Source organism: Protopterus annectens, chromosome 9.part0, assembly GCF_019279795.1.
Source record: "Protopterus annectens isolate FY-2018-M chromosome 9.part0, PAN1.0, whole genome shotgun sequence".
NCBI classification, from domain to species: Eukaryota; Metazoa; Chordata; order Ceratodontiformes; family Protopteridae; genus Protopterus; species Protopterus annectens.
In genome coordinates, this window is record NC_056743.1 from 978,847,050 (window position 1) to 978,866,135 (window position 19,086).

The window sequence follows — 19,086 nt, forward strand, 5'->3', positions numbered from 1 at the left end:
TTACATTTATTACTTATTCTATCCTGTTTTCTCTTGTATGACATATTTGCCCCCAATGGTAATTTTCCTATGGCCACCTCCATACAAAAAGCATTGCATTCTTTAATTTTTTTTATAATTTGTATCTCATCAATTTCTTCTTGTGCCTCTTTCTATGGATTCCCCAAGTAAAAGGATATCATCATGTTAACATTCCATTCTTTTCTGTTCTTTTCTCTTTTCTGTCACATTCTTTAATTTCCACAATACAACTTTACTTTAAAATTCTTTCATGTCTTCATTAATAACTTTCTTTTTAATTTCCATTTCTTCTCAAAGTTCACTATATTTTTACAATAAATTGTTTGTCAAATCTGTTATTTTTCATTATTCCTTTTAGTACTTTGTTCATGCAGCCTCTATGCATGTATAATCAGATTTCAGTCCCATTCCCCCTTGTTTATCTTTCATATACAAAATGACCCTCGTAACAGGGTTCAGTCTTGACCCCCAAATAAATGCAAAAATTGCGTAATTTATTTCATATGTCACTGGCATCATATAAATATTTGCAATACAAGCTATTTTACTTATGGTATCTATTAAATGTGCTTTCTTTTTGTATGAAAATCTGTCTTCCAGAATGTGATCATGTCTTTGATTCTTTAATAACTTTGTCAAATTGTTATTGTCTATATTCTGTCCTTCCAAATACTATTCCTAAAATATCTGTACTCTCTTTATTATATTCCACACCTCGTATAATACCTTCATACCCAAATCCTTTGCTTTTCTCTTTATGCTTAAACCAATTTTCTTTAACCGTGTACTTGATTTTTCATTAATTGTTTTCCATCCAGACTTTATTTTTTGCTATTACTACAATATCATCAACGTAAGTGTACATTATTGGTAAAGTACAGTTTTGTACCTACCATAAATGTAGATGTTCGAAGATCCACATTGCTGCAGTCCTTACACTTGGGTAGTCCGCTGTCCTCGGGGTCCCGAATATCAAAGTATAAGGCTGGGCGGTCGGTCAAGCATTTGACTGACATCAGGACATTTGGGTACATGCGCATGACGATCATATCCTCAGTCTTTTCTTGCCCCAGATGTCAGAAGACCCTAAAATAAAGGTCAAAACCAAAAGACAGCAAACCACCAACCAACCACCCTTGCACTAACTATATGTACAATATATACAATATACACAATATGTACAATCCAACCCACACAACCGCCTCTACCAGAGGGGAGGGTAAAGGGACTGCAGCAATGTGGATCTTGAACATCTACATTTATGGTAGGTACAAAACTGTACTATGTTCTCATCTCACATTGCTGCAGTCCTTACACTTGAAGAAGCAAAAGCAAGGGAGGGGGGGGATGGAACTACTAAGGGAGAGCTGTAAAATGCCCTGCAAAACAGCAGTGGCAAAACCAGCCCTGGATTTAGAGTAAAGTGGCAGGTGATAATGCCTAGAGAAGTATACTGTATGCACTGAACTCCAAGTAGCTGCCTCCAAAATATCCTTGGTTGCCACTCCCCTCAAAAAAGCTGTTGATGTGGCTGTAGCCCTAGTGGAATGAGGCCTAATCCCAGCTGGAATCTCCTTGCCATGATGGGAATAACAGAAAGCAATGCAAAACCCAATCCACTTAGAAATAGTTTGTTTTGACACAGGCTTGCCCTGAGAACTCAAAGCAAAAGAAACAAACAACTGCTGAGACTGCCTGAACCCTTTAGTTCTGTCCAAATAATAACGCAATTGCCTGTGTACATCTAAAGTATGCAAAATCTTTTCCCCTTTATTTTGGGGATTTGCATAAAAAGTAGGCAAATGAATAGTTTGGTTTAAAGCCACACTAGAAACCACCTTAGGCATAAAGGAAGGATTAGTACGTAATGATACCCTATCCTTATGGAAAATCAAGAAAGGCTCAACCGCCATAAGGGCCTGCAATTCAGAAACCCTTCTTGCAGAGGTAATTGCCAACAAAAAAGCAGTCTTCCATGATAAATATTTCAACTCAGAAGTAGCTGCAGGCTCAAAAGGTTGTAGAGTGAGTTTCTCCAACACAAAATTGAGATCCCAAGCAGGAGTAGGAGCTCTTCGTGGAGGTCTTATATTCTTTGCCCCTCTAAGAAATTGCTTGAACAAAGGATGAGAAAACAATGGTGGGACACAATCATAGTGAGCCGAAATTGCTGCAGCATGAACCTTAATAGAAGAGAAAGACAAACCTTTGTCCAGTAACTCAGTAAGATATTGAAGAGCCACACTCAAATTAGGCTCAGAGACATCAAAATCTTTTGCTGCACTCCAAAATAAAAATCTCTTCCATTTATCTGCGTACACTTTCCTTGTACTAGGCCTTCTAGCTTCCAAAATCACATTCAAAACTTATTGTGGAAGTTGAGACCCTCTATGGTTCAAAACAGAATATGCCAGGCCGTCAGGTGAAGAGAGTGAAGTTTGACATTCAGCAAATGGCTGTCCTCCTGTGACAACAGGTGTGGAATCGAAGGTAAAGGCCATGGTGGCTTCCGTATCAGACTTCTCAATAATGGGTACCAGTGCTGTCGAGGCCAATCTGGAGCTATTAAAATCATCCTTGGCTTGTCCTGTCTGACCTTTAGAAGTACCTTTGGGAGGAGAGGCAGAGGAGGAAAGGCATACACATGAAGATTGCTCCAATTGAAAGAAAGAGCGTCCACTTTCCAAGCTGTGGGATGAAACCTTTTTGTGCAAAACTTTGGCAGCTGATGGTTTAGAGGAGAAGCGAACAGATCTATGTCTGGAGTTCCCCATGACACTGTCAATTTCTGAAATACATGAGGATCCAATTTCCACTGTGGGGATCCATAATTCGCCTGCTCAACACATCTGCTAAGGAGTTCTGTGCTCCTGGCAGAAACCTTGCCTGAAGATTGAGCTGTAAACTGATAGCAGTCTCCCACAAAATCATTGCTTGCCTGCATAGAGGATAAGAATGCTGCCCCTTGCTTGTTGATGTACCACATGACAGTTGTGTTGTCTGTTAGAATCAACACCTGCCCTGGAAGAAGTAAATCCTTGAAAGCTATTAATGCAAACTGGACTGCTAACATCTCCTTCAGGTTGATATGTAGATGTTGTAGTCTGGCAGGCCACTTGTCTTGTATCCACTTTCCATTTAGATGAGCTCCCCAAGCTTTGTCTGAGGCATCTGTCGTTAAAATCTGACTCGCCTCTGGCCGGGTCACAGAGAGTCCCTTGTTTAGGTGACATTCCTGAGCCCACCATAAAAATTCCTTTTGAATGCAAGGTATTATTTGAATGACAGTGTCTAGATCCTGGCAGTGCTGTGTCCATACATTTTTGAGATACCATTGCAGCTTCCTCATATGCAGTTTGGCATTGGGAAGCACCAGAATACAAGATGCCATGAACCCTAAGGCTTGAAGGACTGTCCTTGCAGTCAGCCCGGACTGATGAGATAGCTGATGGAAGTAAAGGGATAGACTCTTTTGTTTGTCCGGGGTTAAAAGGCCATCTGGGATGCTGTATTCAGTCTCACACCCAGAAAGCACATGTCCTGAGAGGGGACTAGACTGGACTTTATTTCGTTCACAGAATACCCCAGGCATCTTAGCACTGCTATCACATATTCCAAATGATGAAGAAGCTCTTGCCTTCCTTGAGCCAGAATCAGGCAGTCGTCCAAATAAGGATAGATCTGTATTCCTTTTAGCCTGAAGAAAGCTATCACTGGAGCCAGAACTTTCGTGAACACTCTGGGCGCAGTAGATAAGCCAAAGGGCAATGCAGAGAACTGATAGTGAGAAGTCCCAGCTCGCAGATACTTCCTGCAACTTAGTCTGATAGGAACATGAAGGTAAGCCTCCTTGAGATCCAAAGTTACCATCCAATGATCTTTGCCCAGCAGAGGTAAAAGCTGCTGTAACGTCAACATTTTGAACTTGGGAATGTCCAGATAAGTGTTGAGGGTAGATAAATCCAAAATTGGTCTCCACGTGTTCCCCTTCTTTGGTACTAGGAACAGGCGAGAATAAAATCCTAGGCCCACTTCTGGCATAGGAACCGGCTGTATGGCTCCTATTTGGAGTAACAGAGAAACTTGCTTGTGAGCCTCTATTCTTTGTTGAGGAGGGACGTCTGGCATGCCTTTGAAAGGAGGCAAGGTATGGAAATAAAACCTGTAACCGTGGTGTATGATATCCAATACCCATCTGTCTTGGGTAATTAAACTCCAATTTTCTTTGAAAAGTGCCAACCTTCCTCCCAAAGGTGCTGCCAGACGAGAAGGCTCTGGCAGCTGAAAAGGTAGGTCATTGGGTCTGTTTACGAAAGGACTGACCCCTGCCCTCACCAAGACTGTGCAGGAGAACTCCCGTTCTAGGCCTGAAAGAGCCCTGAGCTCTGCCCCTACCACGCCTAGATCTACCCCTAGACTGGGAATCATAAGAAGGATACGCCCACCCCTTAGTAGGCCAATTTCTACTAAACTTTGGAGGCTGGACCTGCAAAAATCTTTAACAGTCTGCATAGACTTAGCCTTGTCTTCCATTTTCTTTAAAACTGCCTCAACAGGAGGACCAAACAACACGTCAGATTGTAAAGGAGTATCTAAAATCCTTGTTTTAACATGTTCAGACAAATTTTGATCCCTTAGCCAGGCGTGCCTGCGAAGAACTGACCCAGTGGCAGCCACCCTAGACGAGGCCTGTACAGCATCAAAACCACATTGCAAAGAATGCTTACCCACCTGTTCAGAAACATGTACTAAATCTTGCAACTCTTTACAATCAATACCTACTGCCAGAGCATCAACGTTAGACTTCAATTGTGAAAGGAGATAGTTTTGGTATTTCAACATGTGAAACTGGCAATTCAAAGCCCTCATAGCAAGAGTGGAAGAGGTATAAACTTTCTTTCCCCATCTATCCAAGGCCCTAGCCTCTTTGTCTGCAGGAACCGGATTTTTTACAACAGAAGCCTTAACACCTTTAGGCCCCTGGCTAACAGTTTCTGGGTCCGCCCTAGGACTCTTAAAAAGATACTTATGAGCTTCAGGCACCCTGTAATACCTATCCGGCTTAACAGGAGCAGGAGGCAAAGAATCAGGATTAAGAGAAGCCTCTGAAAAAACATCTTCCACTACATCCAAAACAGGAGGTATAGCCAAAGGCCTATGCTGGGGTAAAACAAAATTCCCTAAGCCTTTTCCTGGAATCAGAGAAGTCTTGACCTTCCCACTTAAAATGCTCCCTCATGGAATGAAGAGTTTCTGAAAAGAAAAATCCTCAGGAGGAGAAGCAGGAGGAGTAGAATCATCCACATCAGAATCAGAATAAGGAGAGTACTCCTGCAAGTCTTCAGCCAAGACTCTGAAACATCTGAAGCCTGCTCAAAACCCCCAGCTCAGGCTCCATCCTAGGTCTCTTATCAGGAGGGGCATAGAACCCCTAATCAAAGTAATCAAATCTTCTGCCATTTTAAGCATATGCTTCTTGGGCACAGTTCCTGAAGAGCTAGGGGTAACACCAACTGAAGCTAAACCTGGCCTGCCCCTGGGAGAAGCCTTTGAAACAGAAGGAGAGGGCCTAGCCACCCTAGGAAGGGAGGGGAGTATAGTAACCTGAGAAGCCCTCAGCCTGACTTGCCTCCTGAGAGGCCACATCTTGCAATAATAAAGTATCACCCTGGGAACACAAAGAAACCTCCGGTGGAGCCACCGGCTCCACCGACACCTCTAAAGAACCCGTCCGGTACAGACGGTTCTTCTAGCCTAGGCTTAACTGCTTTGTCCTTGCGCTTCTTGAAGAAGCGGGGGCCGGAGCATCCGACGGCATTTTATAATTGCACCGCTTCCCAAAGACTAACCTTGCACAATCCAACCTTCTCTTTATAGTGCGTTTATTAAATCTAGCACAAGAGCGACAGCCAACAACGCCGTGCTCAGGCCCTAAGCAAGGAATACACAAAGTATGATAATCTCTATGCGGTATCTGTTTCCCACAAGAAATGCAATTATTGACTTTTTCTGACATCCGTAAATCACTGAGGCAAGAAAAACTAAAATATTCCAACGGGTACTTAGCCAACTTTGAACTCGGTCTGAAACTTCGAATCGAAAAATCTCAGAACGCCAACCGGCACTTGCAATGCTGCTTCTGCATCGGACCATGCGGCAAAAAAGACTAAGGATATGACGTCGGTCATGCGCATTTGTACCCTGACGTCGTGATGTCAGTCAAATGCGCCTTGACCGACGTCAGCCTTATACTTTGATATTCGGGCCGACCGAGGACAGCGGACTACCCAAGTGTAAGGACTGCAGCAATGTGAGATGAAGAACATCTGTATTTCCTCCATCATTCTATACCCTCCCTTACTTGACATTTTATTAATTCTATCACTACTGTGTTCTTGATTATAGCAAAGATCATACTGCTTACAGGACATCCTTGTTTTATACTGCACTGTGTTTTCAAATCTTCCCCAATCTAACCGTTTACATTCGGTTTCACATAATTCTTTTCATATATTGATGTAAAGATGTGATATTTTTTTCACTTATGTTGTATGCTTGACTTACAAAGCCATGTCTGACCCAGTTCTGTTAGAAATGCTACATCTAAAGAAATCCCAATCCCTCCGCACCACATGCTCCAGAGATCTCCACCTCATTACCACATTCAACAGAACATGCTGGAGGGGACAGGTTCATAACCCAGAGACTGCCCATGCTATGGAATAGACTTCCCATACATGTCAAGCAAATTCACCCCAGGGATCAATCCAGTGGCTTTACTCGACAGACACTGGGAACTAAGGTCAGGTGGCACGATGCCAGGGTAATCCTGTGGGCTTGACTTGTAAAGGCCCCAGGGCCATTAGCCTAGTAGCATCTATATTATCGTATGATGAAAATAGCGAACGTTATTTCATTGTACCGATAATATCTAAACAAATATCGAACAAACGGAACAGCAGATTTTTTCCCAGGGGAAAAACATTTGCTGTTCCGTTAAAAAAAAAAAAAAAAATTTTAAATGGGGGGGCTTCACCCCCCCACACACACACTCCTACTTAAATATACAAACTCCGAGATCGCACCATAGTAGAGGAAATGGCAATGTCCGGAAGACGGCCCACCAAATTTTTTCCCTTGGAAAAAAATTTGATGATCCGTGACTTCGCGATTTTGCCATTTCGACAGTATCAGAACTAAATAGCATTCGCTATTTAGTCCATTTGATACTGTCATATAGACCCGCCTAGTACATACCTATGAGCCTATATAATCTTTCTATTTTACATTGTAGCTTTTTGGTTACTATTATCATGAAAATTTTGTAGTCTGTGTTTAGTGTAATTGGTCTCCAGTTTTTTATTTCATCTTTATCTCCTTTCTTTAATATAAATTTTATCGCAACTGTGCAGATTTCTTTATAAATCTTCTAGCCACTCATTCATTACTCATATATTTCTTTATACATACTATATTCAATTCTGTCCAAACCTCTAGCTGGATTAACAATATCTTTCAAGATCTCATTCAACTCTTATTTATTTTTCTGTCTAAATATCATCCTTATTTAATTTTTGCCATTATCCATATAAATTTAGTATGTATTGTTTAATTTCATATATTTGTCCTTGTTTTTTAACTTGTTTCCCTTTAGTTTTAATTCTCTTATTTCCTTTTACTTTCTTACATAAGTATGGTGCTTCTTGTAAGTGATATTTTTGCTTGTATAACAATTGACTTGATCTTGATTTCTTCTGTATAATTTCATAAAATTATTTTTCTTCTCTCTCAAGTCTTTAAATATTTTTTGACTTAATATTTTATATTCAAGTTTTTCCCTTTTCTGTACATTCTACAAATACTTTTTCTTTTTGAATTGAATCCACCGTATTGTGCAGTTTTCGTAAGTCTGTCATACTGATATGTTGCCGTAATTCTGTAATTTTTCTTTCCCTGTATCTTTCATTTATTATTTTTGCCTTTTCCTGTTTTAATATATTCCTCATTTTCATGAATTCTTATCCAAATCGCCACATGATCAGAGAACCCATTATATTTAATTCCTTTTTGTTAAAAATCAGTTTGTCAATTTTTATTGTAAGTCCAGTTTTTATTTTCCCATATTTTTTAATGTTTCACTTTTCATAATTTCAGTAACAGTTTTAACATAAGAACTAGTCTTTTTATTTCTCATATTACAGTTGGTCACTTGTCATATCCGTGTTAACACTGACATAATTGGGTATATTTTTAAACTTTGTTTCTTTTTTGTCATATTTGCATACAAAGCTATTAGTGTGTGTACATATTTTTCTATCTTATATGTAGTACAGTTATTTGCAGTTCTGCAATTGTAATATCTAATATTTTTATATTTTCTTGACAATGTACAGATACCTAAACATGTTTGGCTATTTTCCAAATAACAGTACCATTCCAAAGTTTGTTTGCATGCTTTCTTCTTCTGTTAGCATTCTAATGTCTTCTAACACTATTGCTTAAGCATCTTCTGCAACACACCATTGTAAAATACTAATTCTCAATATTCTTCATACTGTTCACATTCAAAGCTAATATATTTTAACTGCTCTAAAGATGAAAATATCTTCTTATACCTTACCTTTCCTTCTCTTACCTTTTTTCCCTCTTTCCAATTGAATTTTCCTGCCTTTTACTATATGCCACTCTAACTCTTCACTTGTTTTGTTCGTTCTTCTTTTTCTTTCTCTTCCCCTTAAATTTAAGTACCAATTCTGTTTTTTTCTTGCTGTGTTGTGTGTTCTTATATAGCATTCTTTTCCAACTCTTTTTCTTGTATAATTTCATTTTCTTTATTTCCATTTTCTTTTTCATGCATTTCTACCTCACATTCTAACCATGAATGTCATGTATTACCACATTTCTTAAATTTTACTTAACATTTCTTTGCATTATGCCTTTCTGACCATATAAATAACATTGTCACATTTATTAATTAAATGATCACTTTGTCCAAGTCTTTGGTTGTCCTCTGTACCTCACAAAACCTCTGTTGCCATGTACATTAATAGTACTGGGTATGTGTATCACATTGTCACTTTCCATTTTTAAAATTATTCCTCATTACCAACCCCCAGTCCATAATCCTGTTTAATCATAGATTTTAGTAGTGTCCACCACCACTTTAAATATAGTCAACAAATATTCTGTGTTCTTTTCCTCCCACTTCAGTTCTAAACTGAATCAAGATTCTTTTTTTTTTTTTCCTGAAAAGGGTTCTACAGCATATTCTGACCATGGAAAGTCTGCTTTCTTTTTTTCAAAGCCCCGCCCCCCCTCCCCAAAAAAAATAGCCTTGCCAGTTTCAAAACACAAGTTACAAAAAAGTTTGTCAAAACAAAAGATTTTACCTCTTCAGCTTTTACTCCCAGAGGTGCAATAGCATTGTCCTGTACCTCATATCTCTCCAGGCCTTTACTGCTCAGCCGAACAGCATATTTTTTTCTTTACTTTCTTCATGTCAGTCTTCTCCTTAGCACCTTTTTTCACTGTTTGAGCATATGACTTTTTTTTCTCTAACCTTCTCTGGCTCTTTTTCCTTCTCTTTTTCTCCCTCTTCTATTTTTTTCCATAATTTCACTCCAGGATATAGCAGTTCCACTTTCTGGGTCACTCTGGTTAACTAGTTCCTCCAGATACTCATCCTGCAACCTAACCAACCTGAGAGTTGAAATAACATATTTTTCTACCATTTCTACTGTTTCGAACAGTTTTATTTTGGAAATTTTGTTCTGAATCCATCTCCACCACTGCATTTAGCTCCATCTCCTACCTGATCTCCTCACCATCAGCAAATGTTTTCTCTGCTTCCACATCACCTGAAAACATCTCTGGCAGCGATTTTTACCTTTTTTTTTCATTTTTAACACATTTAACTTCCAAATTGCCTTGGCTCTCAGCATCCATGTTTCTTCCTGTTTCTCCTGGCTGCTCTGTGCTTGGACAGGAAACAGGAAGTCAGGATGTGTAACACCAATCTCTTCCCCTTACTGCAAAGAGTTGGGGAAGTTCCCTGATGCCCTGGCCAAATTTTCCTAGTAGTATAAATACCATCTTGGGTCTTAACTGAAAAAAGCTACTGTTCTAGTGGGACCAGTGCAATCAACCAGTGAAAGAGCTATCCTCTACCAGCCTTCTGTCTGAAAATGCAGGTGGAAAGTGTGCCGTGTGTGTTTTCTTGCCCCTCATACTATTTCCTCTGTTTTCAGTACCCCATTCCAAGTCTTGCTTCTGTGTATGCCTGTTTAGTCATGAGTATTCAGTGATACTTTGTGATTGGTTATTAACTTTGGGTGCCACAGAAGTATAGCATAACTAGAGGATATTTAATTGATAATGTTTTTGAAGATTCACATCTCATCTGAGTTGGATTGTCTTCAGTAGAGAGTAGTATGGACATTGCTCTGAAGTGTTAATGATTGCTTAGTCCATGTATGTTATAGACATTGCATAGTTGAATTGTGTGTTTAATATGTGGTGGTATGAGCAAAGCCCTGGTGAGTTAATGAGACTGGTCGTCCGAGACGAGAATAGTTTTGGCTTGATTAGTAACTGTGTTAATGGGTATGAATGACATTACAACATATAAATGACAGTCCTGGTGACACAGACAAATGGACACTAAATAGGATCAGTAAAGCAATGTTTTAAATGTAAAACTTTCTCTTTGTGTAGTTTCTCCCAATTCTTGTTATTGGTGTTTTCTTCTGTAATCTATCCTACTTTTGCCTGTCTTATACAGTGTTATGTCCCTCCATCTTTCATCATTTCTGTGTCGCCTTAATGTGTACCAGGGGTGTTGATTTAGCCTAGTTAGCAGCCTTTAAAATAATTCTGATGGCAGTACAGGATTTCCATGAAATTGGCTGGCATTTAACTGCTACAAATTAGTGTTTTCTCCAAGGAGTGACTATTTGAACTGCATACTTGTACATGCAGATAACTTTGATTTGATATTTCATATGGAATTTTCATTTATGAGAAGTCATAAGTGTTATGATGCACTTTCCACATCTGGCAATTTGACTCTGACCTGAAAGAGGCAGCAGCATATGTGCCACCAATAACAGCTGTATACAATACAGAGATAATGCATGTTCATTTATGGACAATGGCCTTCACACATGCAGACATAATGTATCTGTAGCACGTGGAAGATTAAGAATTTGGTGATGGTGGCAGACCTTTGTCCGTATTAAAGAGCACCATTTTCCTTCTCATTTTATTATCCAGATGAGATTAGAGACTGTTTGTTTATAAGGGAAGTCTGAGCGGGGTTGAGATGCAGGAGTATAAAATATTCTCTGCTTTGTCACACAGGCTCCTCACTGTGAACACGCCTTCTGTAATGCCTGCATCACTCAGTGGTTTAATCAACAGCAGACTTGCCCTGTGGACCGCAGTGTTGTTACTCTTGCTCATCTTCGTCCCGTACCCCGCATCATGCGCAATATGCTCTCAAAGCTGCAAATAATGTGTGATAATGCGGTGTTTGGTTGTACTACAGTGGTGAGACTTGACCAGTTGGCCTCCCATTTAAATGACTGTGAACATAATCCTAAGCGTCCAGTGACATGTGAGCAAGGCTGTGGGTAAGTTTTGCTGTTACTTCCATTTTTGATAGGATAAAAGTGCATTTTAATTGTGTTACTTGTAATGCTGAATGTTCAGTCTTGGTACCTTTTGTGTATTAATGGGAACGAGATTGTGCAAGTGAGCAAGAACTGGAACAAAGCTATTAGTCTTTCTTAATATGTTTTATATGGTATTTATTTTCCAGCTGTTGTGCCTCCTATCTGTAGTCTGCACCGTTATGGGTTTTTACTGGGTACTCCTGTTTTTCCTTCACATTGCAAAGGCATACCATAGCTTGGTGATCTTCAGATTTTGTCAGAATTGATTTTGATTAGATGTATTTAATTTATTCGCATTTGTTTACCAGAAAAGTCCAACTGAGCAGAATCCCCTTTTCATCAGAGGCCTGGGGAGAAAAGCTCCACAAAATTTAGTTTCAGCAGTAATATATTAAACAGAATTGTAATAAACAAACGCACAAGAGATAATAAAGGTTGTATGAGGATAATGTGAAAGGGCAATTGTAGGAGGTTACTTTGATGTTTGGATAGATTGAGAGGCAGATGAGAGGGAAAAGCATGAAATGGAAAGCGTCAGTGATGTAAAACATGGTCTGGAGAGGGTCTAGCTTGGGAGGACAATAGCAATTAACACAGTAACTGCTCATTGCTATTCAGAAATGGACATGCTGATTGGACAGCCCAACCTGCATGCCTGTTTTAAATCGGATGTATACCAACAGAAAGAAGTTCTGTTGCTGTGCTTGGTCTGATTTTGTATTGGAATATGCAGAGCAATGCTATCCTAACCTGCTCCATGGAGCAAACTATTAATTTAAGACTTTTTTCAAAATCCAGTTTAGTTTACTTTGTGTGCTGCTAAGCAGAACATTCAAACTTCTTTAAAAAAAAATAACAGTTTGCTTCACAGAGCAGGATTAAAAAAAATATGTGCTGGGAATTATGCAGTGACTTCTATGGCAACACACTTAATGACTTTAGTCCTCGGTCATTAGTGAGGAGGGCAGAGACTGCAGCATTCTGTTTAGCTGTTGAATGCAGAGCATGCACAGTACATCAAATTAGTGCCTCGGACTAACAGAAGCTGGTGGAAGAGCACTAAAGGCTTTTAATACAATTACATTATTTAGAAAAGGAAGACTTATCTTAATGTGTTTGGAATCCTTATATTGTGTTCTTATTATACAAGGTCCAGAGCATACTTAAAAAAACACCAACAAAGGTAAAATTAACCAGTTTATTCAACACCAACAACTTGGAGAGAGACCTAAAAAATAAGCACAAGCGAATAAAATGTAATTGAGCTTTTGTCCCCTGAACCAAAAGAGACTTCATCAGAACATAAAATTCTTAATTAGTGTTGCATTATGTAACAAAAATCTGCATCATGTGAGTGCAACAATCATTTGGCTGCTTGTGCATCACTATTATACTATCAGCAACAACGATCAAACAGCAAACTACATATTACAATTAACTAAGGCAAGTGGGGTACAATATAGAAATGTGTAATTGTTTAAAATACATTTGTAAAAAAAATATATAAATATACGTAGTATGACTATTTTTTATATTGATGCTATACATAAATGAGAATTTTTTGAATCTGTTAAGTATATTGAGGAGTTATTAAAAGTAGGTACATTAAAATTATAGTAAAAACAACTATATTAACAGGGACTATATTAAATATATTACCGAGACATCTGCTATTGAAAGTAGTTAAATAGTTTTGGAGAAAACTTTTAAAGAATTTATAACTGGATAATTTTGTGTGGAATGTTTGAAACACAATTGTTTGCCTAAAGACTTACTTTATACAAAATTCCCTGATGGTGTTGAACAGGGAACTAATTATTTTAACGTTGAACAGGGAACTAATTATTTTAACGAGTGAGTTTATCTGTTTAACAGACAATATTTGGAACTTTTACAGGTGGTGATTAAGCATAATAAATTGTTGAATGAACTTATGTATGCATAAAGTTTATGATCTTAATTATATACAAAATGATTTACTGTTTTTTGTTTTTAAATTGAAATATGATGTCATTTTTAATAAAAAGTAGCAGGTAAGTGGAGATTGCAAAAATAGTCAAAAGAAAAAACCTTGAAAGGGATGCTGAAGGTTATTGTGAAAACACAGCTTACTTGTGTACCCAATAATTAAGGTAGAAGATTCAATTATTCTTATCATTCTAGTCAGACAAATTTACATAATATTTCCAGAGTGGACAAGCCCATCCCACAAGATCCTTTGGAAGTTAAAAGGCCACCAGTTATAAATTCTACTACACATACCAGCAATTTTAATTATCCGCCAGACCCTTCAGATTTTCCTCCATTTCAGAGGTCAGAAAGGATCGCCCAGAAAACTTGGGAATCGAATTATTTTTGGAGCAGAAATTCTACCTACACTGGTTGGAAAACTCCCCACAAAAACCCAAAAGAGTTAGTGGGGTCCACTAGAAATTTACAGTTCTGACTTTAAATAACACTGTTTCAGACTATAGGGATATCTTGTTAATACAAGATAATTTTAAGATTTTTAACTATAGTTTGCTTCATATTACTTCTATGCATTTTTCCTTTTAAGAAGGGGCTTTACTGTTCTCAGTAGAAGGATGAATATAGTACATTTTTTAATTGAGCTTAGGATTTTTACCAGGAAACTGAATTTGGCCGTCCAGTTTGATGGCAAACATGACTATTCAGAAATTCAAAAAGAAAAAAGTCTACATAATCCCCCATTACACCCACTAGTAGCAGCTTTTGAAAAAGTCGAGATATTTGTAAGATACAGCGAGTTCACAGCGGAGTTTTCACAATTTAAAATGGGATGAAAACTGTTGGATTCCCTTATGACTAATAGAGATACGTATTATGAAACCCGACAAGGGAGGTGGGGTAGTGGTGTTTACCATAGATTGTGATTCGAATGTACACTATTCTACAAGATGAAGCAGTACGTGTGGTCTCTCGTAATGAACTTAATATTGCTTATCAACGTATTGATTTGTATCTTGAGGACTGCTTACTCCAAGAACATTTTAGAATGCGTATGATTTTTTTTTTAAACACCACCATATCCTTTATACCTTCTATTTTCGGGATCCCTGAGTTACACAAGGACATATTTACTCCTACTTTGGGACTAATTCTATTAGCTCAAGGTTCCAAGACTTACTCTCTGGTGTATATATTGATAGATTATTAAAACCCTACACTCAACAGATTAAACATTGTAAGGGACTCTCGAACTTTGAGTTGTTTTAGTTTGGAGATAGGTGATTCTCCAGTCTTCTTGTTGACAATTGATGTGGAAAATGTATTTACCTGTATTCCTAAAGGTCAAGGTTTTGAATATTTTATTGAAGCCCTAATGAGCTTTTCTGCTTTAAATGGGGATCAAGTTTCACTCTTGGTAAAGTTAATGGATTTAGTTGCATCTAATAATTGTATATATTTTGAGGGTGAAACCTATAGGCAAGTACAAAGTGTGGCTGTGGGTGCCTCTTGTGCACCATGTTATGTGAACCTAGTAATGTGGTCCTGGGAAACCAATTTTGTTTTCACTTGTAATTATTTTTCTTTCGTTTTCACTTGTAATTATTTTTCTTTCTTCAAGCTTTACCTTGGGTTTCTTGACTACATCTTTAGCCTTTGGACCGGCTCAGCAGATTCAATATATGAATTAATTGAATACATTAATAATACCACAAAAATGTTTAAGAGTTACTTGTATGCATCATCCTCTAAAAAAATTATTTAGATAACTATGTTGAAAATGGGAAATTTGAATCCTTAATTTGTAGGAAACCTACCCTTTCTAATGTTTATCTTCATTTTGATAGTTTTCATCCCCACATTGAGAAAAATGTGGTAAGGGGTCAATTTGAGTGGGTAGAATGACCTCTGAAAAATAATTTATCTAAGAAGGTAATATTTGAAGAAGCTATTTTTAACTAGGGGATATCCCATTCCCTTTGTGAGAGCTATTAAAACAGATGATGCAGGACTGGGAAGTGAAATTTATAACCCTTTTAGGATGTTCCATTGTCTCAGGAACTTTGGAAAGGGATTTAAAATTTCTTCTGTTAATAATGCTGTTAATTTTGAAAGAGCACTGGTACTTAAAGTATTGATAAAGACCAAGTCAGAAGAGTTGTTGAATGGAATTGGATTAATTTTAGGGCTAATGATCTTTTAAAGGCTTTTGGAGACCATCCTTTTTTGTTTGTGAAACAATGTTTAATGTGAAAAGTATTTTGGAAAAGCAAACCAGTAAATCCCCAAGAGTAAAGAGAGGTATAAGTAAGTGTGGATTATGTGGACAATGCAAGTATATTCTGGAAGATACCAAGATACAATTAAATGATATGGCGGGACAAAACCTGTACTTAAAAAAAAAATGGTGATTGTAATACTGTGGCCTCATTTATATAGCAAGGTGTATAAAATGTTCCACCTTTTGTGTTGAAGACAAAGACCATTAAACTTGTATACTTGCACCTTTATGATATAAAACAACAATAATGCTTTGTATAAACTCTGTTGTCTGCAGTGGCTTTGCATCATTTTTATTTTTACATTTTGGATATTATCCCTTGGAATCTTAGGGGGGAGCCTGGGAGACTGAATGCTACTGTACCTCCAGGAAGCACAGAGTATTTTTCTTCCTGTTTTGAAATTAAAATCAGCAAAATTATGAATTCTCTAAAATACACTTATACACTGCAGTACACTCCTTTTTAACGTATGCCACGGTGGTGCAGCGGTAGCGTTGTCGCCTCACAGCAAGAGGTTCTCCTGTTCGATTCTCAGCTGGAGCGCCTTCTGTGTGGGGTCTGCATGTCCTCCCCGTGGTCGAGTTGCAGTAGAAAGACATGCGTGAATAGGCGTGCCTTCGTTGAAGGTTGGGTGTCGAGCTGGCACCGTAAAAATCTACTGCCAATCAGCAGACCGGAGTTCTGCTGTGGCGACCCCTAACCGGGAAAAGCCGAAAGAAGAACACTCATTTTTAACGTATTAAAATTTTTAAAATTTGTATATAAACATATTTAGATAGCAAAATGTACATTCTATTTATATATTTTTTCTTTATATTTTGTTTATTTTGTAAATATAATTTAAGCAACAATTACACGTTTATATATTGTACCCCACTTGCCTTAGATAATTGTGATATGTTTTGTTTGCTTGTTCATTGTTGCCGGTAGTATAATTTTGCACAAGCAGTCAGGTGATTGCTGCATTCATGTGATGCAGATTTTGTTGTATAACCCAATACTGAAGAATTTTAGGTTCTGATGAAGTCCCTTTTGGTTCAGGGGATGAAAGCACAATTACTTTTATTCTGTTGTGCTTAACTTACTTTATACATCTCTTTGTATGCTGTTGGTGGTGAACAAACTGGTTATTTTTACATTTGTTGGTGGTTTGAGTGTTCTGGACCTTAGAATCTTTATATTGTGTTCTTAGTGTTTATTGGATTCCCTTGCCGCTAAGTGTTTGGTTCTTGGTGATTGTATAATAGCAGTAATCCACTCCTGTATGTGAATAATGCAGGATTTACCCAGAGGTAGCTTTTTTAATTAGTCTGGCTTCTTCTTTTTGATCAAATCATGCCAGCCATCTGTAAGTCCTGCGTTACCCACACGTAGTCATGAATTATTGCTTAATTTATGAACTGAGATTTTAGGAGATATTTATTATGCTAATGGAGTGGTAATGGTATGAAATTTTAGAGTGTCTAGAACGAAACAGGCAGTTGTTCATTGCATTGTTGTATCAAAGAATTTGCCTGAGGATCTGAGTGCACTAGTAGGAGAGTCCCATGACATGAGAGGAATTGGGGAGAAACATATTTCAGGGATCTGTAAGATTGCTCTTCCAGTGCTCAGACAGGACCCAAGCAATACAGAAGTTATGTACTTACCAGAATGATGGGTTTCTGTGGTTTCTGTCCGGACACTGGAATAAACGTGTCTTCATCCTCTTAAGTTGCCCATCCTGAGGGATCTCTGGGATAGTTTGGGAGATGTCATATTTTGGTAATTGGAGCTAATCTGTAGGGTGGACATCCTTTTAGCTCAATGATTCACATCAGGGAGGGAATATTAGTAAGAAAGAGCTTGAGCTTGTAACAACTCTGTTGCTGTCACTAGAGGCTGCCAGAGGCACCATTCCTGCTGTACCAGTGTCCACACAGAGACTAGAGAAATCTAACATTCTGGTAAGTACATTACTTGCATCTTCTTCTGCTCTTCCATATGTTAGGGTATTTTTACATCTTGCTGCACATGCATGCATCACTTACTGAGCTTTCAGTGTGTGTAGCCCCTATTCAGCTCTACTTCTCTTTCACACACTTTTGATCTCAGTCCATGTATTTGTTAAAACTTTCTTGTGCTGATTGCCTATGAAGTGTAGGTCTTCTGAATGTTTGTGTGACGCCAAATCAAATACTAGGATCCACAGTGGCACTATGTCCATTCCTTTGGTCAGGATGACTGTTTCCTGACACTGCCTTAAGTGTCAGCCTTTCGTTGTGGTTACCTGAAGATAGGAGAGAGCGAGAGAGAGTGGTTAAAAGCATTCTTCACTTAAGATAGCACGGAGATTGGCAGGAGGGTCTCTGCTATGTTCCTAGCCTGAATAGGACCACTGACACAAGGAAAAGGATCCTGAAGCTTGACAATGGTCAGATCATTCTCCAATGAAGCTGTCATACATGCTATAGTGTTCTTGACTAGCTAACTGTAAGGCTAATGCACTTAAGAGATGGAGAGGCCTTACATAAGGATCACTGCCTTTCCCAAGGTTGAGCAGTGAAAGCCTGTTGGCACATTGACTTCATACATGGAACAGTCCCTCAAGTCTTTTCTCCTTTACCCCACAGGTTTGATAGTTGTCTTTGAGAGAGGACTCCTTTTCTGCTAGTCTACGCCCAAGTTCCAGTAGAATTCCCAATGCACGTTGACGAGAATAATCGAGTTTTTCACACCAGCAGAGCTCGCCATGAAACATGTTGACTTTATTTGATAGAAGCTGAATTTCCAAGTGTGTCTGTGATCACACACTTGAAAATTTCTTCACTCTAGTATGGTCTGTACAGTGGAATCCCATAGCGTACCATTGGTTCATGCCATTTGCATGTAGTTTCTCTGTCACGTGTATGCATGTAGCTTCTCTGTCATTTGTATGTATATAGGTCTGTTCCCATTGACATTTATATGTATGTATGTTCCCACTGATATTTGTTTCCACTGTCCTCTGTGTGTGTTTCCACTGTCCTCTGTGTGTGTTTCCACTGTCCTCTGTGTGTGTTTCCACTGTCCTCTGTGTGTGTTTCCACTGTCCTCTGTGTGTGTTTCCACTGTCCTCTGTGTGTATTTCCACTGTCCTCTGTGTGCGTTTCCACTGTCCTCTG

The 19,086-nt window shown here is 38.4% G+C and overlaps 1 protein-coding gene across 1 annotated transcript in view; it reads left to right on the forward strand.

The window, feature by feature from the left end:
- RNF41 (ring finger protein 41) overlaps positions 1-19,086 on the forward strand; it is a 293,863-nt gene that overhangs the window by 228,275 nt on the left and 46,502 nt on the right. Inside the window, exon 4 of the mRNA XM_044082191.1 lies at positions 11,380-11,651. Within this exon, the coding sequence (XP_043938126.1) occupies positions 11,380-11,651 (272 nt within the window). The remainder of the gene's footprint in view (positions 1-11,379; positions 11,652-19,086) is intronic.